This window comes from Engraulis encrasicolus, chromosome 7 (assembly GCF_034702125.1).
Source record: "Engraulis encrasicolus isolate BLACKSEA-1 chromosome 7, IST_EnEncr_1.0, whole genome shotgun sequence".
Lineage (NCBI taxonomy): Eukaryota > Metazoa > Chordata > Actinopteri > Clupeiformes > Engraulidae > Engraulis > Engraulis encrasicolus.
Window position 1 is genome coordinate 36,248,296 of NC_085863.1, and position 24,912 is coordinate 36,273,207.

The window sequence follows — 24,912 nt, forward strand, 5'->3', positions numbered from 1 at the left end:
TGTGAAATTTGTTCTATGTAAAAGCCTCAGATTTTCCAACAAATTAAAAACTGCATTTTGAAAGAAGTTTCCAATGTGAAACACTTTTTTCCCCAAAACATAAGCCTGAAAATGGGGGGTCGTCTTATATTCAGGATCGTCTTATATTCGGGCTAATACGGTACTCACAAATCTGCCAAAACTGCAGGGGTGCACTCACTTTCGTGATATACTGTAACTAGCTACTGTCTCCATGTACCTGTTGGCTGGGGAACTGGCAGAGTACGGAGGTGATGTTGGAGGCGTACTGGGCCATCTCCTTCTTGATGGACTTCTCCACGGCGGGGGGGATGCGTCCCGACACGCTGGTCATGATGTCCTGGAGCTCCAGCAGGGGGAGGGACGGGTCACGAAGAGTCTTCATCAGACGCTCCACCCACTCCTTCAACTGCAAGACACACATAGAGATTATAATATGCATTAATAAACACACACACACACACATTAAAGCAAGACTAAGACAGTGTCTTAGTAGTGCAGTGTCTTTATATGCTCAACCAGCTCCTTCAACTGGGAATGGACACACACACACACACACACACACACACACACACACACACACACACACACACACACACACACACACAAACACACACAAGCAACACTGAGGGAGATAAAAATGTCGAACAGAGAGGGATCTCTGCATCTCGATGTCAGCTTGCCTGACAATGACTTTCATGGCCAAAACTAAAACCTTCCGCACAATTTCCATCTCTGAATCTTCTCTTTTCTGAAAATGTCTCAAATTTCAATAGTCTTTCTCTGTGGGTGCTGCAGTGTAGTATGACAGAGTCTTGGTACCTTGGTCCCAAAGAAGGGCTCAGGGAGGCAGAATCCATTCATGATGTGCAGCAGGTGGTCCAATGTGCTGTGGAAGACCCGATGGAGCTTCTCCCCCCTCAACGCCACCGCCTGGATGATGGGCAGAGGCCCTGTGTACAGCTCCGCCTGGGGAAGGGATGGGATGGGATGGAGAGAGAGAGAGAGAGAGAGAGAGAGAGAGAGAGAGAGAGAGAGAGAGAGAGAGAGAGAGAGAGAGAGAGAGAGGGAGAGAGAGAGATATTGCATTGCAGCATTTACTTAAAAGTGCCCCAGGCTGACAGACTTCAGCCAAAACCAAAAAACATAATCACAAATAATCATCTGCGCAAAACCAACAAATCTGATATTCAAGCGAGTTTGATAATTATAGAAAGTTCCAGTCCTTCTCTGATTCTAGTGTGCAATTGGGATGAACACGTTGGGGGTAAAAATGAAAAATGTGAAGTCTGACCTGCTGTACTCTGCTGGGGTCGTCGAGTTGTAGTTTGGCGATAACGCAGCCAGGCTCTAGGACAGCCCCTGCCCTCTTCACATAGTGAATACAGCCAGACTCCACCGCTGTCAGAGTCATCACCATCTTCATCACCTGAACACATACAAAATCACAAAGCCTTATTTAGTGGTTGAGGTTGAAAATTGCGCACATCCCAGGATGATTAAGGTGCATTACAATGGCTGCTGGAAGTTTTGGAGCGAGGAGTCCGCACACTTAAAATACTACTGGTAGAATCTGAGGAAGACAATGGTTGAAATGCAATCATGTCAAATAGGGTGTAACATAGTCAAATGTTCTATCAAACAGCTTCCTTGGCAGAGGTCTGCACTCTCTGGGTTCTAGTTATATAATGAATTCAGTTAACAGATAGACAGACAGACAGACAGACACCTCTATTTCAGCGTAACACTGTCCGGCGAAGACGTGTCCTCCATCCTCCACAGTGTACTGGATGAGTTTCCCAGCTGAGGGGGAGCGCAGCAGAGACGGGTCATTCTCCTTCTCAAACACGCACGTCTTATTGCCAATGGTGATGCGGTACCTAAGAAAGATAAAGGAAGAAAGATAAAGGAAGAAAGATAAAGGAACTGATCAAAACACAGGTTACAGACTGGCACTTTTCACATTTCATTTAACTAGCAGAACAAAGAGTGAAACAGCAGTCTATTAAGAACTGATGTCATTTGGGCTTTAAAAAAAGAGCGGATTATATTCATGAACTTTTCCAGTTACTTTATTTTTTTGCAGAGCTGAAAATACTGTTTTCCCATATGGGCAGCAGATTTATGCTGCATTTAAATTGCAGCTGAGTTCTGAAAACAGAGCTTCAGCAACAAGCTTCAGCTTTGAGTCACAGCAGCACGGTTCTGCAAACCAAGCTTCAGCAACAAAAACAGGAGGAAAACACAGACACTGATAAAGCCACAGCAATATAACAAGGTGAGGTCTCAAATTTCCTTTTGGCGCAGCATGTCCCAACTAACAAAAATACAGGTGAACAACTGCACCTGTGCTGAAACACTAAAGTGATGAAATGCGTCTACTGCTGGTAACCCAGTGTCTGTGTCTGTGTCTGTGTGTGTGTCTGTGTGTGTGTCTGTGTGTGTGTCTGTCTGTGTGTCTGTCTGTGTGTGTGTGTGTCTGTGTGTGTCTGTCTGTCTGTCTGTCTGTCTGTCTGTCTGTCTGTCTGTCTGTCTGTCTGTCTGTCTGTCTGTCTGTGTGTCTGTGTGTCTGTGTGTCTGTGTGTCTAACCTGTCTATCTCCTCCTTCATGTAGGTGGTGTAGCTGGAGCCATCGTAGGACAGCAGCAGGCCCCCATCACTGAGGCGGTGCACGTCCACCTCGGCTGAGGAGCTGTTCATGATGACCACGTAGGAGTTGGGGGACTGGCGCGTCACCGTCAGCACGTACTTGGTGCCCTCGTAGATCAGCTCCACGTCCACCGTGTTCAGCAGCGTGTGGGCCGGCAACACCTGACCCCTGGGAGAGAGGAAAGAAGAAAAGAAAGAAAGAGCGAAAGAAAGACATCAAGCAAGAAAGGAGTGAGAGAAACAAGAGAGCAAAGGAAAGAAAGAAAAATACTTCAACATCAACGCAGAGCATTAAGCACATTCATAACAAAACTTTGTTATAACAACGCGATCAATGGGGGTAAAAGCCAGCACCCTACATACCTTTCCAGTGAGTGCAGGAAGTTGGAGACACTGTTCCTCAAGTTGACATCTGCTACATGGAGAGCTCCGCTAACAATCCCCAGCATGGTGTCAGGCCTCTCAGCCTATAAACAACAACACAGCATTGAAGATCGAGACAAGAAATGAATGCTCTTGATGTTCTGAAACTAAACACCTCAAATCTGCTACCTTCACTGTGTTGCAGCGTTAGACATCAGCAAATGTCAAGCCAAGTCAGTTTTGGTTGACCTAATTACACTTCAACACCGAACGCTGTTGACAAGATGCTAAAAGTAGACTTCATAATGTGATAGAAGTTTTAAATGCCGCATGAAAGGCACATCTGTATGCTGCTTTGAAGATTGAGCAAAGCGCCACTACCTTAAAAGGACGGATTTAGGCCTATGCCATGTATTTCAGGCATCCTGATGTTGTCGAATATTTCCACAGAAGGCAATGCGTTCTGCACTTTGTACAAACCCCAACTCCGGTGAAGTTGGGACGTTTGGTAAACAGTGAATAAAATCAAAATGCTATCATTTTCAAAACATTCAATCTATTCATTAGATGGAGAATAGTGAAAAGACAACATATTAAGTGTTAAAACCGAGAAAAAATATTCTTTTGGGGGACATATGTACTCATTTCTAATTTGATAAATCCAACACGTCTCAAATAAGTTGGGACGGGGATCGGTGAAATTTAGTAAACATCCAAATAAGATAAAACAACAAAGAAGAACATTTCAAAATGAATTGTACTGACGGACAATATAGGTGTCCAGGTATAAGATCATCACAGAGAGGCTGAGTCACTCAGAATTAAAGATGCAAAGGGAATAATTACCATAGTTATTACATACATTTTTGAATTCCCTTTGATTTACCACGATTGAGTGTATATAAGACATATTTTTGTTACTAAAATCATTGTATAGGTTCATGACATCATGAAATATATATTGGCTGTAGTCTCACTCTAATTCCTGGAGTGCTAGAGCTATTGAAAATTGACCATATTAAGAATGCTTAATGCATGCAAATGATACAGGGGTGTAACATTCTCCTAAGCACCTGAGCTCACTTGAAATAAACCCAGAAGACATGGGAAACTGTCCTTTGCTTACAGAAGTCAGCAGAAGTTGTAGAAGTCCATTCTTTTTGACAATAATAGAGCATTGCACATCCTGTGCTACAGTGAAAATGGACCATCCAACTTGTGTTAGTGCTAACTTCAAAAGTCAGCCTCCATGATGGCACGCGGGTGCAGTAGTGCATTGGTTAAGATGTTCTCACTCATCTGTAGAGTTAAATACAGTGCTGAATGGTATAAATGGGTTTTAAACAGCGTGGAAAGCCACTCATGCATTATATTTTGAAGGGAGATCTTCGATTACTGCCACATAGTAAGGTCAAATTGCATTCTCTACTATGTTTTAACAGTTTGGCTCCATCATAAGGACCAGCAGGTGATAAAATGGTGGGCTTTTGGTCAGGACCTGTCACACTGTAAGCACTACAGAAAGGAAAACATTGCAAAACATGACAAGGAATACACCCACCATTTAAGCTGGTGAAATCATGTCCAGACGTGTTGGATTTATCAAATTAGAAATGAGTACATATGTCCCCCAAAAGAATATTTTTTCTCGGTTTTAACACTTAATATGTTGTCTTTTCACTATTCTCCATCTAATGAATAGATTGAATGTTTTGAAAATGATAGCATTTTGATTTTACTCACTGTTTACCAAACGTCCCAACTTCACCGGAGTTGGGGTTTGTAGGAATAGCTTCTGTCTATATGCAGATTCAAAAGCTAAATAATACCATTAATGCTACTGAAATGTCTCAAATTGGTAAATAATGCTCGACACAAACAGCAGAATAGAATGGTGTTGAGTAGAGACATTTCATTAATCGCAAAGGAAATTAAGGTGTCCAATAGTAGCATATAGCATAACATGATTGATAAAAACGGTCTTACCTGCATCTTCTCAGAGATGAGGCGGTCGAGCCAGCCGGTGTCGATGCTGTTGTGCTGGAAGCTCTCGGTCTCCAGCAGCTTGATGAGGTACTCCACTGTGGTCCTGAAGTCTCCTCTGATAGACAGCTCCTTCAGGGCCACCACCATGTTACTGAGGGGGGAGGACAGGCATATGGAGAGCAGTGAGAATGGACACAAGTGAGAATGTTGCATTCTGGGAGAATGGCATTATATATTATACATACTTCGCTCTTATTGATTTACAATTAATTTACAACTCAAACGTAGGTGTAGTAAGGAAGTAAGGAAGTTTACTTTTACAGTCCTTTTCACAGAACAATACATCCACAAAGTGCTTTGCAGTAGGGAATGCAGTAAAGCAAGAAATTATTCGATTGCTCAAAATAATTACCGGTAATAGTTATTTTGACTACCTACTGTGCTAGCAAAATTGTACATGCTTGTACGTGTACATGATCTTTCAGTGCTATGTATCCGCTCTACAGAACAAACATGTAAAGTGTAATGTCAGCATGAGGCCTAGGAACCAATAGAGTATTTGGCCTATGGGCCCATCTTGTGTAGCAGGTGGTGTTTCTACGCACGAGATGGCCTCCTCTCTGTTCTCTCCCCAGGAGAAGCAGTGGCCGAACTGGGAGTCTGCAAACTCGTGCAGCCCCCCTGCAGCCGCCACGCTGAAGTAGCCCCACACGTTCTTGTTGCTGCGGAAGTTCAGCTCCTGCACTGTGCCCGAGCTGGGCTTGAAACCCTGGAACAAACAAACACACGCACACAGAAATACAGATGTCCACCCTACATAAGTGCTGCTTTTGTATTTCATCATTCATAGTTATCATCATCATCATTCATAGTTAATTAAACTTTATTCATTTATAAATTAACTTATTAATACAAAGTATTACAAAAAGTTAGTGGACATACTTGAGAATTGCTTTGAACACTACTGGCCAGCTAGTATCATTAAGAGGTCTTCATTTACAGTAAAGCAATACCGTAACATTTCTAGAAATAAGCTCATTTCAAACCTCTCCTGGACTTGAGTAAATTAGTTTTTAGCCGTCTCCTGTTCTTCCAGTAGTTGTCTGGTGGTGTAACTTCTAGTTCCAAGCTAGCAACCATCATTGAATCTTGTGGTACCCATGAGATTTAATGATAATCACTAGCTTGGAGGTAGAAATTGCATTGCCAGATTCAGGCTGGAAGTACATGAGAAAGGCAAAATTCAATCATGTAAAATTCAAACCGTATCGCTTTAAGTGGTCATACAGATTTCAGCCTACCTCATCTGGGTTCTCGCTGGTGATGCGGGCTGCAATGACGTGTCCCCGCGGGGAGGGGGCAGCAAAGAGCCCCTCAAAATCAATGGGAGAGTCTCCCCATGGCTGCACGCCGTACATCATACGGATGTCCTTGATGCGGTGGAGAGGGATACCCATGGCAATCTGCAGGCAAGCACACCAAACACAGACACATAGACACACAGACACAGTCAGTGAAGTGCTATTCTCTGTGGCATGTCAGTTATGTTTAAAGAAAGTTAACACCATCATATTTCCCCTAATGAAACACCTAATTGATGAATGGTGATAGTATTACATGCAGGGCTCTAAATTAACACACGCCAACACGCCAAACACGGGTGAAAATTAATTTTGGCTAGTAGACAAAAATACCTACCCGCCAATTTGGCTAGTAGCGCCCGAGTACAGTAACTTATGAACGGTAAACCGCTGCTCTGACGAACGTTATACGGCGAGATTTCCTACATTACCCATGGGCACTAGCGTCACGAGGTAGACTCCCACCGTGGGCTTTCCAGTGCATCGAGCGTCGACTCCATGCTGTTGCGCGCGCCAGGATTGAAAACATTTCAGACGACCAGCCTTCTGTCAGCTAAGCTGCGCTCACACTATTCTGACAGGCAGCTCTCCTCCTATGCTCTCGTCGCTTTCGCTACAACCTTTTTAACGTCACTACTGTTATTATTACTATATGAACCTTGCTGTAACAGGCTGCATTTTTTAAGCAGCGAGACCCTGACCGTTTCAATAACAGGACTTACGCAGATTATGCATAGCGCTACTTCTGTTTTCTGCGAGTGATGAGAATGTGGCGGGGGTTAGAGCAAGGTTCTGTGTTTGGTGAATGCTAGTAGTAATTGTAAATAGTGACGTTAAAAATGAGTGGTTGTGGAACGAAATAGCGACCAGGGCAGAGGAGGAGAGCCGACTGTCAGAGTAGTGTGACCGTAGCTGTCAGTTCAGTTGTCTTCTGAAATGTTCAGAGTCCTGGCGCAACTAAGTTGGAAAGCCCACGCCATCGAAAAGAAAAAAAAAAGCAACCAACGACGAAGCTGTGGAAGTAACAAAGGAAGCGAAGATTCCTGAGATATTATTTACTTTTAATTAAACTAGGCTTCTTGTCATTTTGCTGCGCATGGTAGAGAAGAGCTCCTCCTCTCTCCTCTCCTTCCTTGGGGTGTGCGTATGTGAGGTTTTGTAGTGTTTGGCTGTGTGCTTGGTCACTGTAGGCCTATGTTAAAGGTCTGTTATGTGAGTGGCTTGTGTGATGTGATTCAGCTGCTTTCAGAGGAATTGAACAAAAACTAATCAAATTAATTAGGCCTAAGTAATGAAAGTAAAAAATAAAGCAGAAGTTAAAAAATAATGAAAAAAATATATAGCCTATAATATGCTTATTATGTAGGCATATAGTAGCCTATGCAGGCCTATAGTGTATCTGTGTTGTAGAAACAGTTGGACAAAATGACCATTTAATTAGAAAAAAAAAAAACTAGCCTAATGCATAGTTTATTTTGGCGAGATTAAAAAAATGGCTAGTTGAACTTCTGTTTGGCTGGTAAGAAAAAATGTCCACTAGCCAAATTGGCTGGTGGTGGAAAAAGTTAATTTAGAGCCCTGATTACATGGCAGTGTGACCTACATCCTACTTCATGCGGGGGTACATCTCTGGAAACCATAATTGCAGTTACCCGTTTGCAATCAACGAAGTGACTAACTGGCTAGCAACGAGAAAAACAACTCTGGGGTGCATTTCTCAAAACCATGGTCGCTAACTACGTTATCTACTTTGCTGTTTGCAATACAATTTCCCATTGACAACTACCAAAGTTGCTGACTGGCTAACAACTATGCTTTTGAGAAATGCACCCATTTTTTTTCTCTTGTTTATTGCAATATTATTCTGCCAAATGATGTCATCATCAACGCAGAATAGTAGAGTAATGCAAGGGGCAATACTGAGAAAAATACACTAATCCAGTATCTCCATCCATTCACAGTACAGTACCCTCACCCACATGACACACAATCTGCCCACAGTATTACATAACAAGCCTCAATCCATCCACCCCATTCAGCCCAGTCAAGAGCAAGGCTGCGGAGGCCGACCAAGGCTCCACTGACCTACATAGACAGTGTGCGGCGATGAGGCGAGGGGCCAGTGGGTCTGCAGAGGTCTCTCAGCAGGGGGTGGGGCGAGGGGGGAGGGAGGTCAGATCTCTCCTCTCCGCTACTCGTTAGTGTAGGCGGCTACACATCACATCACACACACACACTCTCTCACTGGCCACAGCTGAACCGCTGAGCTGTGTGCAGATGGCTTGTTGCATACTGCAATGCCTGTGTGCGTGTGTGTGTGCCTGTGTGTGCCTGTGTGTGCGTGCGTGTGTGCGCGCGTGCGTCTGCCCGTGTACGTGCATGTCTCTGTGTGCGTCCTGTCTGTATATCTGCGCATGCGCACACATCGAGTACACAGTGTTCTTTCAAAGCTACAGTTGTAGAAAAAATGGAAACAGAAAAATCTCTGATTGAGTACTCCTGTCTCATGAAACGTGTCTGGGGAAATGTAATCAGCCAAAAGACTACCACCATTATCATTTAGCACCTGTATATGCAGGGAAATTAATGTATATCTGTTCAACTACAACTCATTGTCAGCCTTCAAAGCATTTTAGTGTTCAAGGTACAGTACATAAGCACACACAGGGTACCATCATGCAGGTCATAGGACCTAGGTTCAAATCCTGCCCATGTTCAGTCGCTTCACAATCTCTCCCTTACTCTTCCCAATCCTTGTCTGTCCAGACCAGGGATGGAAATACTGTAAACATCCATCCACCTGCCAATGATAGGTGAATTTCGCTTTTGGCAGGTGAAATACGTCAACCCACCCGACACCTTGACGGGTGGAAATTTTCTACAGGCAACAGGGTAAATGCTGAACTACACGCAGCATCCAACATGAAAGGTTTAAGCAAATTGGTAATGAAAAGAGTTATTCTCATCACAATAGCTGAATTTATGTATTGATTAGAAAATGACCTTACTTGGCATTACAATGTTTGGAACGGTTGAACATGAACTGGTGAAAATGGTGACTGGTAAAAATTGTGAGTGACTGGTAGATTTTAGAATGTACCTGGGGAAATTTTGTAAGTTCCACCCCTGGTCCACACGCACGCACGCACGCACATTCTGTGGTAGGGTGGTTGACATCTACTGCAATCTCTGTACTGGAGTGCTCCACCTCAAGTGTGTGTGTGTGTGTGTGTGTGTGTGTGTGTGTGTCAGTGATGCGCGGGTCGACGAAAAAACAAGACACACCCGACCGCTTTTTTCCCTAGTCCGCCCGCTTGCCCTGCCCGCAAGAAATATTCATGAAAAATATTGACCCGGCCCGCTTCCCGACCCGCCTTTGAAAATAGTAGCCGTGCGTCTTTATGAACACCCTAGCGTCATGAGACCACGTCAATAAAGGTCTCAGCATGGTTCACTTCCGAGGGGTCTGGATACACTTCACATCACAGAAAATGCTGAGCTGCAGGTATAAGTTCGCTTAAATGGTTGATAGGGAACAGGTAGGCTATGAAAACACCCATAGTGGCAATGTAGCCTACAACACTTTGTCTTCTTTTGGTTTGGTAGGCTACTCCTCTGCTCTGTCCTTTTCCTGAACTGAAATTGGTTTCGCTTTTTCCTATCCCGAAGTTGAGGGACAGGGTGCCAAGGCCACCCCCTCCTTCACCAGAGACCAAGCGGTTAATTTGGGAGTTTGGGAAAGATAATCGCGTCACATGTGTGTGCACAAACCTGTACTGGTGCCTGGTGCCACTATCAAGGCAACGCTTGTCTTTCTAGCGCAAATGATCATTTAGCCCACACAAAGCGTGAACTTTCGTAATCTTAGATGACTGCAATGTAAAGATCCATACATGATCACGTAGGCTGCAGAGCCCTTCTCAACTGATTGACATGGTGCACTCACGATGCTATAACGCGACATGCCCTGTCCAACAAAAAGTAGCCTAGTCTACGTAAGTGGCGAGGGCATTGTTCTTCCTAAATTACTCAAATGAGCACTGCATTCAAAGGGAATAGGCTAATAATTTGGACATTGTAGGCTATAGGCTATAGTAGCTTATTCTATTTCGACAATGTAGGCATAGCCACTCGAATCCCTACCTGTGGAGGAAATTAATCTGTAGCCTATGTTGGTGAGCAGACGTGGTACGACACAGGAAATGAAAACAAACTCTGTAAGCAACACATGAGTGCGAAACCATTACAATTGTATAGTAGAGAGGGGCAATACGCCCCCACGGGGTAATACGCCCCCTGCCCGTTTTTCCCATTTTGACTACTAGATGGCACAAATTAACGGGGATAAACAAACATCCGGTGTGGATAGCATTTTAGCGACGCGACGTGGAGGAAAGTAAAATTTTATGGTTAGTCATGTAATTTTCTGGCGTCAGTACATAAGCATTTACACAGGTAGCCTAAAAGCTTCATATTACGTTGTATTTATTTACAATAAAATCATACAAATTTTGATTATTTATTGGCATGTTGTTTCTTCCATTGTTTGGTTGAAGAAAACAATCAGTGAACCAAGTAGTTTGGTTTTTTTTTTTTCAGGGGGGCCTATTCCCCACCTCAGGGGGGGGCCTTTTACCCCACTAGCGGGGTAAAAGGCCCCTTTAGCACATTTTTTGTTTTTGTTTAAAATGTCATGAAGGATTAACTTTGACCAATTTTCCATGATGGGTTATTGTTCACCTCACTGTTGTTACTAACTAAGGTTAAAATGAACACAGATGGTTAACATCTACTTGGAGAAAAAATACCTTTTCCTTAAGGGGGGCTTATTCCCCCTCTCTACTCTATAAGAAAATATGTAGGCTATATCCATCACTGCACTGTTTAGAGAGCACCCTGTGTTCTTCAAAATGCACTCAATGGTTGCACCTGCACAGTTGCGCGCAGAGGATTCGGACGACGCAGGAGCCTCATTAAGTCTCCTGCAGAGCTCGTGGCACCATCGTAGTTATTCAGCCATATACCGTAAACTTTTATCTATTTCGCAAAAATGTCCCTGTCTGTCCTACTGGCTATAGCCTACTTTAAAATTCGGCATAATTTCAAAGGTCCTGATCTGACCGACTGCATCCGACCCGAATTTCATTAAAAATAATATTTCATAACCCGTGCCTGCGGTCGACCGCAGTTAACTGCAAGCGCCCGCTGATTTCGGGTCAGCCCGCGCATCACTGGTGTGTGTGTGTGTGTGTGTGTGTGTGTGTGTGTGTGTGTGTGTGTGTGTGTGTGTGTGTGTGTGTGTGTGTGTGTGTGTGTGTGTGTGTGTGTGTGTGTAAACCATGCGTCTGGGAGGCAGGAGGGGTGTTGTATACGTTTGTGCATGTGTGTGCATGTGTGTGCATGTGTGTGCGTGTGCGTGTGCGTGTGCGTGTGTGTGCGTGTGTGTGCGCGCATCCATCAACAACCTGCCAACCCCCAACAGCTGTCTGTGTACATGTTCAGTACACCTGCACATCTGTCCGCCTCTACCAGACTGTCATCAACCCCTCCTTGTCATCAGTCTGGTCTTTTTTTCCTTCTCTTTTTTTCTCTCTACTTCTATTTGTCTCCTCTTTCTCAGATAAGTTCTTTTGTCTTTTTTTCCCTCTCTCTCTCCCTCTCCTTCTTTTCTTTTTGTCTCTTTCTCAGAACTCTCCCCTTCTCTTGTATCTTCTCTCTCTCTAATCTCTTTCTCAGAATCAAACACAGCTTGCCATTCCAAAATAATAATAAATGAAAAATACTTTCACCTTCCTAATTTATAGTTTTCCTTTGTTTTTTTCTTTCATTTTTGTCCTTTCTTTCTCTTTTTTCATTTGATAAATGGGATCACAGATCATAATTCACATCCATGGCTATGATTTTATATGAAAATCATGTGTGTGGGTGTTATAAATAAAAAGTAAGGAAATAAAATAGGACAATTAAGGAAATAAAAAAGGTATTCAGTATTATTGCTCTATTTTACTTCAATACATTCAAAATACAGTGTGAAAGCACTACAGCAATGGGAATGAATAAAGTTCTTTTATTTGGCTTTCAGAGCAGTGGCTAAAAATGGCTGAGCTGGGCATTCTACTCCACTTTGTTGCTGCCCCAGGTTCAAAAGAACACATTAATCGTCGTTGTGACAACTTCACGGAATGTTTACATGCAACTCCATGCAAAGTAGAATGTTCAGTGTAACTTCTCAGTCTAATTTCAGACTTCAAAGAGAACAGCTGCTAAATATGAAGCTCTCCAAACTTTTCTGCTGCTTTTACCCACCGGTACCTCCTGAGGAGGGCGAGGTGGATGACATGGCCAGGCCAAGGGCCCAGGCTGTGGGCAAGAGGGGCAAGACCAACCCCAGCAAGAAGAAGATGAGGAAGGAGGCCAAGAGGATAAAACATGAGAAGAATGATATGAAGAAAAAAGAAGAGGAGATCAAGATGAAGATGGATAAGCCCATGGTTATGGAACAGGAGAAAGAAGATGGGGCCAGTGGGATCATGCCAGCAGTGGACATGATGGGGCCAGCAGTGGACCTGTCTAGTGCTGACCCAGTGACTCTCTCAGGCCAGCTAGCTAAGGATGCAGCTGATGAAAGCTCAAAGGCCCTACAGCAGCCAACAACTCCCCCCAACCTGACTACTGGGGCTGAGGAGCCGGTGGAGAGAGTGACCCGTGAAACCATTCAGGATCATGGTGAGACGGATGGGGCCAGTAGTGTAAGCTCCTCCATCAGCCCATGTGATCTGTTGGCCACTCTGAACTCTGTGGCCAAAGCTGATGGTGACATAGTGGCTTTGCTGGATCACCTGAAAGCGGCCAATATGAGACACATGGCTATGGAGAGCAGACCTGGACTGCGGCAGCCCGAGGGTCGTGTCAACCTGGACATGGAGAGCCCCATGGGGGGAAAGCCTGCCCTCCGCCAGCCCACAGCTCGCCTCAGACTGGACACTGGGCCTGAGAAGCTGACCCCGATGGAGAGCAGACCTCGACTGCGGCAGCCTGCTGGTCGCGTCAACCTGGACATGGAGAGCCCCATTGGGGGAAAGCCTGCCCTCCGCCAGCCCACAGCTCGCCTCAGACTGGACTCTGGGCCTGAGAAGCTGATCCCTAAGGAGACCTTGCATGATCCTCAGGCAGATGGGTCCACAGTGAATGGTGGCCAGTGCTCTACTCCAGCAGTGGACGCTCCCCATTCAGCAGTGACAGAGGCCGTGATTGCTCATCCCTGTTTGTCAAGTAAGTAGCCCATCATGTCAATCTCTCTCCTTCTCTCTCTATTTATATCTTTCTCACCATCAAACTTCTCACATCTCCATTGTCTGTATTCCCTTAAGCCAGATTCGGACGGGACTTTAATTACCTATGGACCCCCAGTAATTCGGAATAATTACGGAGAATGTCTGAGTTCTTCGTCCTGTGCGAATGCGCCATGTCCGTGATTTGTGAAGTAATAACAGAGAGATTGGATAATAATTCCGCCGAAAATGACCAACTGTATTTCGGCAAAACTGTATAGGCGCACAGTTTGCACCCCCTTAAAATGTCTGTGAATTGAGAGAATTACAGATGTTTGCTTATCTCGTCCACATGCGCCACGGAAAATCACAGAGGTTCGGGGGTAATTGCGAATTGCCCAGGGTCCATAGGTAACACTTATCCCGTGCGAATTGGGCTTTAGAGGTAGAGGTTTAGCTATTGTACAGGATGTGCATGCAGATTGATATTGACTAAGCTCATCTTTTTTTCCTTCTCTTTCTAAAAATCCTTTCCTACACAGCTGATACTGCAGATGTCTCAGGATCTGGTGACCTGCAGCAGCCAGAGATGGGATTGGCTGCCATTGTTACAGGAGAGATGTCAGCTGGAGGAGGACAGGAAGATGAAGCTGACGAGCAGGACTAACTCCCAGGCCTGAGAGACATCCAACTACGCACGCACGCACAGACACAGACAAACACAGACAGACACAGACACAGACACAGACACAGACACAGACACAGACACACTTATCTAAAGGTTAGGGCTTTAATGATACATCCTACTCACAATTCGGCCCATATCACATTTTTTTTTTTTTACAATAATTAAACCATATTTTAATCACCATCACAGAATGTTGTTGTTTGTATTCATTTGTCTCATGTCAATCACCAAGATTGGAACAGCTGTTTATTATCCTCCATCAGCTACATCAGCTACAGTACAACCACCGTTTGAACAGGGGTTATGAATATTCAATTTGCGGTTAATATTGTGACAATGACCTACATATTCAATAGAGACATCACTCATCACAGCAAGGCAAAAGCACCAGGGCTGTAAATTAACACCTGCCAACCGGTCAAATGCTGGCGAAATTTCAGTTTGGCTGGTAGAAAAGACCAACTTACTAGGTCACTTTGACCCATTAGTGCAGGGGTGGGGAAGCCATGTCTGGAGGGCCGTTTACGTTTTATTTGGCCCCCGACATAATTTCAATGTTATGCAGCTTCACATGAAATATAACATTTTGTAAATACAATTTGATATTCCCTTTTGTCCCTTTACAAAGTGATATTCAGGGGACCATGAGAAGGTGGGATCTGTTTTAAAGCTGTGCGAGGGGAAATCCTGGTTTGTGTTCATAGTGTGGCCCTTGGAAGACTTTGATGGCCCTTGGGGGAATTTGAAGTGGCCCCTCAAATGAAAAAGGTTCCCCACCCCTGCATTAGTGAGTGAGTGCTTGTGTGCGGCTAGTAAGAATAACAAATAGTAGCCATTTCGGCTGGTAAAGAACAAAGTTAATCTATAGCCCTGAAAAGAGCCTCTCTGCGCTCTCTTGTTCACGCTATAGGCCTATGTCTCACACACCAAATACTCCCGCCATTCTACAAGATGCCTGGCTACAGCCTGGAGCTAAGGGACAGAGATTAGTGCCAATGTGATCCCCACCCGTCTTCAGGCAGTACCACCAACTTAAAGAGTTCCCAAGGACATCTACTACAATCTCTGTACAGAAGAGCTCCATCTGCACTGTGTGTGTGTGTGTGTGTGTGTGTGTGTGTGTGTGTGTGTGTGTGTGTTACCTGTAGCTGTGCGGCGGGCAGGTTGACATCGGCCACCATCTCAGTGCAGGGGTGCTCCACCTGCAGACGGGGGTTGAGCTCCAGGAAGTAAAAGCTGGAGTCTTGGCTGTAGAGGTACTCTACTGTCCCCGCACTCACGTAGCCCACCATCTTAGCCAGCTTCACCGCACACTGAGGAGATAAGACACAGGAAATGATTATAAGATCTTGTGTGAGCAGTAGTCATCACTATTACTGTGCGTGTACACCAAAAGTGACCAATGCGAACAGAGCGACGGAAGTCATTATTTCTCTATGGAGGGTTGAATTGAATTGAGCGACCAAAGTGACTTGGATGACCAGAGGAAATTCCCTCTATTAAAAGTCAGCTAATAATATGGAAATGAGCTATGACACAGTTCAGCGAAAACCAATTGGACTGTTCATATCTTCAAGTGTCCCAGGGTGACGAGCCAAAGCTGTTATGTGATTATTATTGTGATGCTCTCTTCTCTGGCCTGCCAAAAAAGTTAATTGACAAATTGCAACTCATTCAAAATTCTGCGGCAAGAATCCTAACAAGAATCAGAAGGAGAGAGCACATCACTCCTGTCTTGGCAGACCTGCACTGGTTGCCTGTCTCATACAGAATTGACTTGACTGCTGACAGTATTTAAAGCATTAAATGGACTTGTCCCCAGTTACATCTCTGACATGCTCTCTGTCTATGCCCCTGCTCGAGCTCTCAGGTCCACTGATGCCAAGCTGCTAAGGACTCCCACCTCCCCGCAAAAGAAGATTAGCGACGCCGTGTTCGTTTGCTATGCGCCCAAGAGATGGAATGCCCTCCCCATCGAGATCCGATCAGCCAGCTCCGTCGACTCCTTCAAGAAGCAGCTGAAGACCCACCTTTTCACCCTTGCCCACTCCTAGCTGCCAAGGCGTCACAGTGTCCCAGCTGCCGCAGCGTCCTTACTGTTCACAACCAGCCCTGGTAGGGGGCTTCCCTAGGTGGCCGCTGGTCTCTGCCTAAGGTTTCTTCCTGTCTATAGGGTTTTTTTCTCAGACCTCATTGAGCTTTTCCCCCCTACAAACTATGAATTAAGCGAAAGGGAGTTTTTCCTCACCTCTGATGCCACCAGGGGCCGCATCTAAGCGCCCAAATTCAGTATGACTATCTATGACTTATGCTAGACCCAGCCACTATGGACCTTACGCCTCAAAAGCCCCGTGTACATCGAGGGCGAACTAGGCGACCTGCGCGGCGGAAGTCATTATTTCTCTATGGAGGGAAGGCGAATAAAGCTAACAGAGCGAATTCGCCAGCAGCGAAGCTTCTTGAGCGACCAGAGTGAATTTTAATGATTAAACTAATCTTAAGCGAATTCGCTATGACACGGTTCGGCAAAAAACAATTGGAATGTTCATATCGACGAATGTCCCAGGCTGTCAGGACAGTGCCGTTATGTGATTAGCTGAATCAAACAAGTCAATGCCGCGTCCAGAGCAAATAAAGTGAATTCATGGCGAAACTTCTTCAACCACCCCAGCTACCTAGGTTGCGTACGTAGCGCCTGGTATACACAGGCCATAAGAATCCTGGTCCCAAACCTACGTGGACCTTATGACTCTACAACCTCTATCTATCTCTTCTTACTCTGCCTTCTTGCTATTTCTGCCTTCTTGCTATTTCTGCCTCTCCTTTTAAATCCATCTCTAACAATGATGTTTTTTCCCCATTTGTTAAGCACTTTGAGTTGCATGCCTTGTATGATACAGTGCTATACAAATACAATTATTATTATTATTATTATTATTATTATTATTATTATTATTATTATTATTATTATTATTATTAGCTTAATCAAGCATCTCAATGCCACGTCCAGAGAGAATACAGCAAACTTCCTGAGTAACGTAAGCATACCACCAAGAAGGACGAATCAAATCCAACAGGATTAACTGTGGACATAAGAGGAAGCTGTCTGAAAGGGATGTTCGGATGCTAACCCGTAATGTATTTAAAAAATGCATTAATTTCGATTAATTAATCACACAAAAATTAACGCGATTAAAAAAATTAGCTCATTTTAATCGCACTACAAAATACAGCTTAATAGTTCTGGATTAGACCAGTGGAGGGCAGTATTACGCCTGATGGTGAACAGTCTGCTGAAATTGAGAAGAATTCTCTCTTCTATTAAAAGATAGATTTAGATTAAGCTTATTTATTGTCATTAGACAAACTCCATGTGAAAAAAATACTTTTTACTGTTCTCAAGTCAGATATTTAAATGCGATTAAAATGCGATTAATTAATTTCAAAGCCTATAGATTAATTCGATTAAAAATTTTAATCGAGTCCCAGCCCTAAAAAAAAACTTAAAACCACAGCTACCGAAATCACGGCAGAATTAAACGTGCACCTCAGCTCTCCTGTTTCCAGCAGAGATGTCCGTCAAGACTCCACAGGGTCAATGTACATGGCCAGGCTGCTCTAGCCAAACCAGTCTAAAACCTGGTGTTTCAGTTTCATTGTCTAACCCCTGTATATTACATTAGATTAAATTAAACTAAGCAGCAGTAGCAAAAATGACAGTTATTGCAGTTCAATGTGGAGAAATGTACTGTAGAGTTAAATGCCTTGCTCAAGGGCACTTCAGTCTCGGCTGGATGGAGGTGTTGAGAGAGGTAAGGCTGGGATTTGAAGTAGCAGTGCTCTGATCCAAAACCAACTTGGTTCCCTCATCATTAAGCAGGGGCTGCCCCAGGTAAGTAGCAGTGCTTTTATTCCAGTCACACACCTTAACAGTCAATAAAATATTGTATTAGCAACAGCCATCATTTTTACAGCCTTTCATAAATGCCTTAATCAGAATGAATCTCATTTATCCTTTGCCCTTCAAACTAATCAATTGAAACATCATGAAGTGTCAAAACTAATAGAAATATCATTACAATACACTTATTGCAAAACATTACATTAACACTGAGGATGAAGTGGCAATTTATAATGGCCATTACTCACATTAACACGGTGCCGGCCAGAAGCTTTGGTAAAATCCGGGGACCCAGGTTTGAGTCCGACCCCAGATAATTTCCCAATCCTTCCCTGTTCTTCTCTACTAATAATTCCTTGCTCTCACACTATCCTATCATAACAAAGGCAGTAAATGCCCCAAAATATTTTTTAAAAGGCCCATGGAAAAGCATTTTCAGCAGTGGCTCTCACCTCCTCACATGGTGATAAACCTCTGCAACAATGCTGGAAACATTCTTTTGCGTTAAAACAACTTTTTAGTGTTGCTTTTAAGTGTTGTAGAAACGAAGGGGAAAGGGGAAGGGGGTTGAGGGAGGCGGGCCATCAGTGCAACTCAGCTGCTTCAAAGATTCCGGACTCATCTGAATAAGGTTAAGACAATGACTACCGGTAAATGTCTTTGGAAAGATGGGGTGACATGGCTGCAACCTACCCTCTCCATTTCCTCAAAGATGTCGGAGGTGGCGATGGTGGCGGGGGCCTCCTCGATGATCTTCTGGTGGCGTCGCTGGACGGAGCAGTCGCGGCCGAACAGCGAGATGGCATTGCCATACTGGTCGGCCAGGATCTGCACCTCCAGGTGGCGGGCGTGCTTGGCCAGCTGCATCACGAAGATGGGCGAGCCTGGCACCTCTGTCTGAACCTGGGACACGCACGTGAGAAACTGTGTGAGCTGCCAATACCACCACAATCATTGCAGTCATAACACTGTTTCAATGACGAGAGGGAGGTTTTCATAGGGAGGTGCAAAATGACTGTCGTAATGCCACCCTGAAAATCCTCATAACACAGATGAATTAGATAGCTCTTTTTTATTTAGTCAATACTACCATGTTGCCATACAGCATGTGAAAAATGATGTGAAGTTAAGTCTTATGTTTAGTTTTGGTCTTATTGTATTTAGCAAATGTTGTTTTTAATTGTAGTGATACAACACTAAAAGCAGCATGATATCATACAAAACTAAAAAAATGATGTGTACAGTCAGATTCCCTGATTTGTTAAAAAAAATGTTGAGTTTTGTCGATTCACTCACTTGTCTGAAGAGGTTTGGGAAGTCGTCTGCACAGTTGACCTTGCGGATGCCCTTCCCACCACCTCCCTCGGAAGCCTTGATCATGACTGGGTAGCCCACCGTCTCTGCAGCCTGCAGAGGACACACACGCACACAACCATCACATGCTGCTTCTCTGTGGCATATACAGCAGCACACAGTAAAACAGCACAGACTGCACTTCGCAATAATTGACTGATACGACATTGTATCACCCCACTAGGAGCAACCAATGACATTTAACAAGATTGTCGTGACAATAGTCATTACCGGCCTTAACAATTTTAAATGTCATTTGTTATTCCCAATGGAGTGAGCTGATGATGAGTGTATTTTAGCGATGAATGGATGGATGGATGGATGGAGTACCTTCAGTCCTGCCTCCACATCATGGATGCAGCCAAGCTCATACAGCTCTGGAGGAACGTTTATGATCCTCTTCTTCTGATCACTTTCAGACCACTCTACGGTAAGACCTGGGGGGGCACACACACACGTATTTGCTTCTTTACTGGTTGTTTGCAAATTTAGCAGCTATGGCTATTCCATGGCCAAAACAATTAAACAACACAAATCCAACAAAAAAAACAACAGTTGAGGGAGAGTGTATACTAAAGCAGGTGGATGCTATTGTGGAGGACTGACCTAAGCCGCTCCAGGGAAGTGTGGGAATGCCAGCAGTCTGGGCCACGATGGAGGAGGCGATCTTATCCCCCAGGGCCCACATGGCCTGGCTCGGGGGACCTGCAGTTGAAAAGCAGACAACAACTTTAAACTATGAGGAAAGCAAGGACTAAAGCGAGGCATTAGATGTGCATTTAAAAAACCTTCAAAGCTCTTGCTTGACTGTGTGGTGTCCATCATCCACTAAGTTGCAAATAAGGGTGGGCGATATGACGATATTAAATCGTGAATCGTGAAATCGAGTACAAGATCGTCTCGAATCTGCCAAAGTGGAGAAATCGTATAGATCGTCTTGCAGTGAGGAGTGGTCTACTAACTTCTCTCTTATTCTTTACATTATTGTATTCCAATTGTGTATTTTATGAGTGTCATCAGTGTGTTAACATTGTTTTTTTTTGTTTTAGTTTTATTTCGATGGAAGATTGTGATACAAAAATTGGAATATAGATTTTATGTTAAAAAATCGTGATATGACATTTTTGCCCTATCGCCCACCTCTAGTTACAAATAATTTCTCATAAATTCACATCACTTCTCAAGTACCGTTAACTGGAAAATTCAACAATTAAAGGATGGACTCAAAGACAAATGTGGAGTGACAAAGCATTTTGTTCAGACACGGACCCATGAAAGCGATGCCGTTCTTGTGTAGCAGCTCTGGAAGTTTGGGGTTCTCTGATGCGTGGCCCCAGCCTGCCCACACAGCCTGATAAGAGAGACAAGCACAGAGGATTATTCACAGCAGGAGGAAAGATGTCACAGATATGATTTCACATCATACACTAATATACTGTAAATTCAAAAAAAGAAAGATGTTCCGGTCTTAATCTTCTTACGTCTGATGAGCAATAAACTCAAAAACAGTCATTTGGAATGTTGTCCTTTCTTTTTTTAAATTTATATTTCTTTCAAAACAGCACCACGTTTCTTTTTCTTGTGAGGAGTTGAACATGCTACATTAAGTTTGTCGATCAAATCATACAGAAAACAGACTTGGATTTCAGAAGTTTGGAAAACGTACCTGTACAGGTATCCGTTTGGCTATGTCCAGGATGAGCTCAACGTTGGCATAGTTATTGTTGTTTGTCCCTCCGGGGACAGGCACATAGTGATCGGCCATCTTGATGTACTCTATACAGGCAAGGAGAGAGAAAGGCAAGTCTATTTGTCGCACATTTGAAACACATTTCATACACAGAGATAATTCAATGGGCTTTAACAAAAAATAAAAGCAAGAAAACAGCAGATTAAATAAGAATTTAACAAAAATAAACACGGAAAGGAATAGGTTTAAAAAACAGTAAGTTGAAATCATTCAAAGAAAGCATCTGAACTTAGCTTTGTCTTGAGTCTGGATTTGAAATCATCAACATTAGCAGCATTTTATTTATATGATCTGGAAATTGTTTCCAATGCTTCACTTAAGCAGCTTCGCCTCAAAACAGGATGTGGAGGAAAAAAACCACAAGGGCCTCAATATCTTTATCTCGCAAAGCCTTTGGGCACACCCCTACCCGTGAATGATTGAAAATATTTGGGAGCATGACAGTAAAAACTTCCCCTGCCATTGTGTGTAGTAGCCCCTTGTTTTAAGCTAAGAGCTCACAGATGCGTCAGCTGAAGCACGGCCAAGTCAACACACAAAACCCCTGTGGCCCTAGGCTGTTCAAACACACAAGGGCCCTCTCTCTTTTGCTGCAGATCTTTCTGGATCATTAGCTGGCTAATCAACCACGCTGCTGCTGAGGTACTGAGCTAAGCTTGTGCTACCCCCAACCCCCAGGTTGCAACTTAAAACCTGCAAATAGTGCCTAACAGTCTTGTAGTCTGAAGTAGGTGCTTCAGACCTCCCATTCTACGACTAGCAGGCTGTATGTCTGAGGAGTTGTATTCATCCAAGGACTTAAGATGTGGGTAACTGAAATTCAGCTCGAAGACGTTTCACTCCACATCCAAGGAGCATCTTCAAGCTTCAAGTTTAAAAGGAGAAAGCCAGTTGCTTACAGCTAAACTCCTTGAATACCAACTGGCAACTTCAAGCTGGATATTGTGACTGAAGCAGTGTACAGTATACAACTACAGGGTTTGATACCTGTAGTGGCCAGCTTAGACCTGGAAATCACCAACAGACTTGCAGTCTGAAGTATGTGGTTCACACCACCAAAGCAACTACTATACAGATGGGAACTTCAAATCCTAACTGAAGTCTGGCGGTGTAAACTGGGCTTCACACCTGCAGTGGCTGGTGTCCCAAGTCCAACTTCACTTACCGGCATTGGCCTTCAAGTCCTCTGGCGTGACCATCACCACAAAGCGGATGGCACGCTCGTTGCGAAACATCTCATAGGCCCAGCGCCGAATGGAGCGCATGCACTTCACAGCAGCAATGCCGTTATTGGCTATGAGCACCTGCCATGTGATACGAGAAAAAGTGTGTCAAAGCAAGTAAAAATGTACTGGTAGCCTGTTCATAAAAGCTGAGTCAGATGTGACATGATACGATTGGAAAATTGACAATTCTGACACAGACAATTTGTGGTCGTTCTGTCTTCCACATTCATGAAAAGTTTCTTATGAATGTTGAGCCATGACTCATGAAATGGCCATGAAAGCTTTATGGACAGTTTATGACAGCTGCTATGAATAGGAATCAATAAGTGGTACCAATGTATGCATGAAGCTCTTTTAAAAAAAGCAAGAAATAACTCTCTATTCAGCTCCAAACCTCCAAAGAGGCAGACTTCACCTTTTCAATGACTTTATTGCCTCCAAAGCGAGTGACGAACTCCGCAGGAGACGCCACAGTGAAGTCTCTCTGGAGGTCGATGCGTCTCCGGTCTCTGCCCTGCTTCATTAAGTGGAGCCCCGACATGCTTGGCCTACAAGGGTCAGGACATTTTTATTAGTTACAAACTTGGTAACACTACTTGGCAACGGCATCATAGGTGTGTCATGACAATAATAGCGTCATAACACAGTCATGGACGCGTCATTAACATTGCGTCAATGTCAAACATTTTATGACAGTTCTCTTTAAGTGACATTCGCATATGGTATAGGCAGCCCTAACAATATCAATTGTCTGAATGTTGCAACGCCCTGTTGACTGTTGACTATCATTTTAGTGGTATTGTTTATTGGGTTAGAGCTGTGCTGTGAGCATTTGTGAGACCTTCAAGTGGTGGGGCCCAAGTTGAAAAAGGTTGGAACCACAGTGTTATGGATTTTCAAAGCAAGTAAGTTTAGACATTACATTACATAGTGTTTTTATATGGCCAGTTTCTGTGCTAGTTCCTGACCATTCTTATTTTTGTGCATCATCAGAAATATGATCTCTCTACCGTCAGGAAACCGTGCAGCTCAGTCAATCACTAAAATGCCCCCTAATCCACACTTAAGCCAACATGGTCCGTGTCCAAAGACACAAAGTGATCCAAAGTCTGGATATGCAAACTAATAATCCAATGGCTACTAGGGATGCAAACGATTAATCGATTAATCGACTTTAATCGATCAATGCATTAATCGATTAAAAAACATTAATCACAATTAATCGACAGTTCAACTGACAAGAGACCCAGGTGAAATGGGCATGTGAAGAGTGTGTGAAGAGTAGGGCTGGGTTAAATAATCGATTTAATCGATAATCGATCAATATCATTTAAAATTCACATAATCGATTCACAGGGCACAAAATCGTTTTTTTGGTTCTTATCTTTTTGTTCTTTTTGTTTCATTTAGGTCTATGAAAAATACCCAGTAGGTATTAGTCAATTAGGTCTAGGAATACTTATTACAAATTCAATCTGTTAACATTGTCAAGCCACAGCCCTTTGACATTTTTATATAAAAATAGGCAACAGCATCTTTTGGGGGAAATCCTTGCACCAAAAAGGGAACGGATTGAATCGATTCGGAGTGAATCGAATTGAATCGAATCGAATCGTGATTAATCGATTCAAAACCCTCAGAATCGAAATCGAATCGATACAGGAACATAGCTGCAATACCCAGCCCTAGTGAAGAGGGGTGTGAATAGTGGGAATATGTAAATCACCTTTGGATTAAAGAATTGAAATAGAATTAATTTAAATGTGTTATTTTATCTCAATTTTTAATTTAAAAAATTAGATTTAGTATTTTTTTTCCGAGAAATATTGAGATTTCGGGGGGGAAACGCTGCTTATCAATTAATCTTAAGTCGATCAATAAGACTATCAACTAATGATTAATGAATTAATCGATAATTTGCATCCCTAATGGCTACTGTATGTAGCCCCATTAAGGAAAACATAGCAGAATTTCATTGCTTTTGTATTACAGTAAAGCTCTGACCACCGCAACTTAGAGAAAGACGGTGTGCAGTGACTTTGGGAGAATAGATGGCCTTGTCTCGTCCAATCAATGGCTGGGTCAGTGTGACATACAGTCCTGTTCCCGGGCAGAACAAAATCAATACAGCTGACTCATGAGGAGACCATTTCAATTTACTGCTAGCACCACTGTCTCATCCAGAGAGAGAGAGAGAGAGAGAGAGAGAGAGAGAGAGAGGGAGAGAGGGAGAGAGAGAGAGAGAGAGAGAGAGAGAGAGAGAGAGAGAGAGAGAGAGAGAGGGAGAGAGGGAGAGAGAGAGAGAATAAAGCACAGGCTCAGCCATTCTCTTTCTCCGTCTCTTGG

At 43.6% G+C, this 24,912-nt stretch overlaps 2 protein-coding genes across 7 annotated transcripts in view; one reads left to right on the forward strand and one right to left on the reverse strand.

Annotated features, from left to right (window-relative positions):
* Positions 1–24,912, reverse strand: part of acaca (acetyl-CoA carboxylase alpha) — a 94,245-nt gene that overhangs the window by 61,139 nt on the left and 8,194 nt on the right. For all 6 annotated transcript variants that reach the window (XM_063203379.1, XM_063203378.1, XM_063203377.1 and 3 more), the window contains exons 3-20: positions 22,982–23,114; positions 22,506–22,644; positions 21,257–21,366; positions 20,860–20,941; positions 20,197–20,295; positions 19,921–20,027; positions 19,534–19,644; positions 18,931–19,140; positions 15,479–15,649; positions 6,318–6,479; positions 5,622–5,785; positions 5,017–5,167; positions 3,031–3,134; positions 2,609–2,836; positions 1,748–1,898; positions 1,313–1,447; positions 841–987; positions 239–427 (exon numbers count right to left, since the gene is read on the reverse strand). In XM_063203379.1, coding sequence (XP_063059449.1) covers positions 239–427; positions 841–987; positions 1,313–1,447; positions 1,748–1,898; positions 2,609–2,836; positions 3,031–3,134; positions 5,017–5,167; positions 5,622–5,785; positions 6,318–6,479; positions 15,479–15,649; positions 18,931–19,140; positions 19,534–19,644; positions 19,921–20,027; positions 20,197–20,295; positions 20,860–20,941; positions 21,257–21,366; positions 22,506–22,644; positions 22,982–23,114 — 2,593 coding nt within the window. The remainder of the gene's footprint in view (positions 1–238; positions 428–840; positions 988–1,312; positions 1,448–1,747; positions 1,899–2,608; positions 2,837–3,030; positions 3,135–5,016; positions 5,168–5,621; positions 5,786–6,317; positions 6,480–15,478; positions 15,650–18,930; positions 19,141–19,533; positions 19,645–19,920; positions 20,028–20,196; positions 20,296–20,859; positions 20,942–21,256; positions 21,367–22,505; positions 22,645–22,981; positions 23,115–24,912) is intronic.
* On the forward strand, positions 12,389–14,986 carry LOC134452140 (uncharacterized). Its single transcript, XM_063202500.1, has 2 exons — positions 12,389–13,649; positions 14,191–14,986. The coding sequence occupies exons 1-2, from the start codon at positions 12,560–12,562 to the stop codon at positions 14,313–14,315; spliced, it is 1,215 nt and encodes a 404-aa protein (XP_063058570.1). The 5' UTR covers positions 12,389–12,559; the 3' UTR covers positions 14,316–14,986.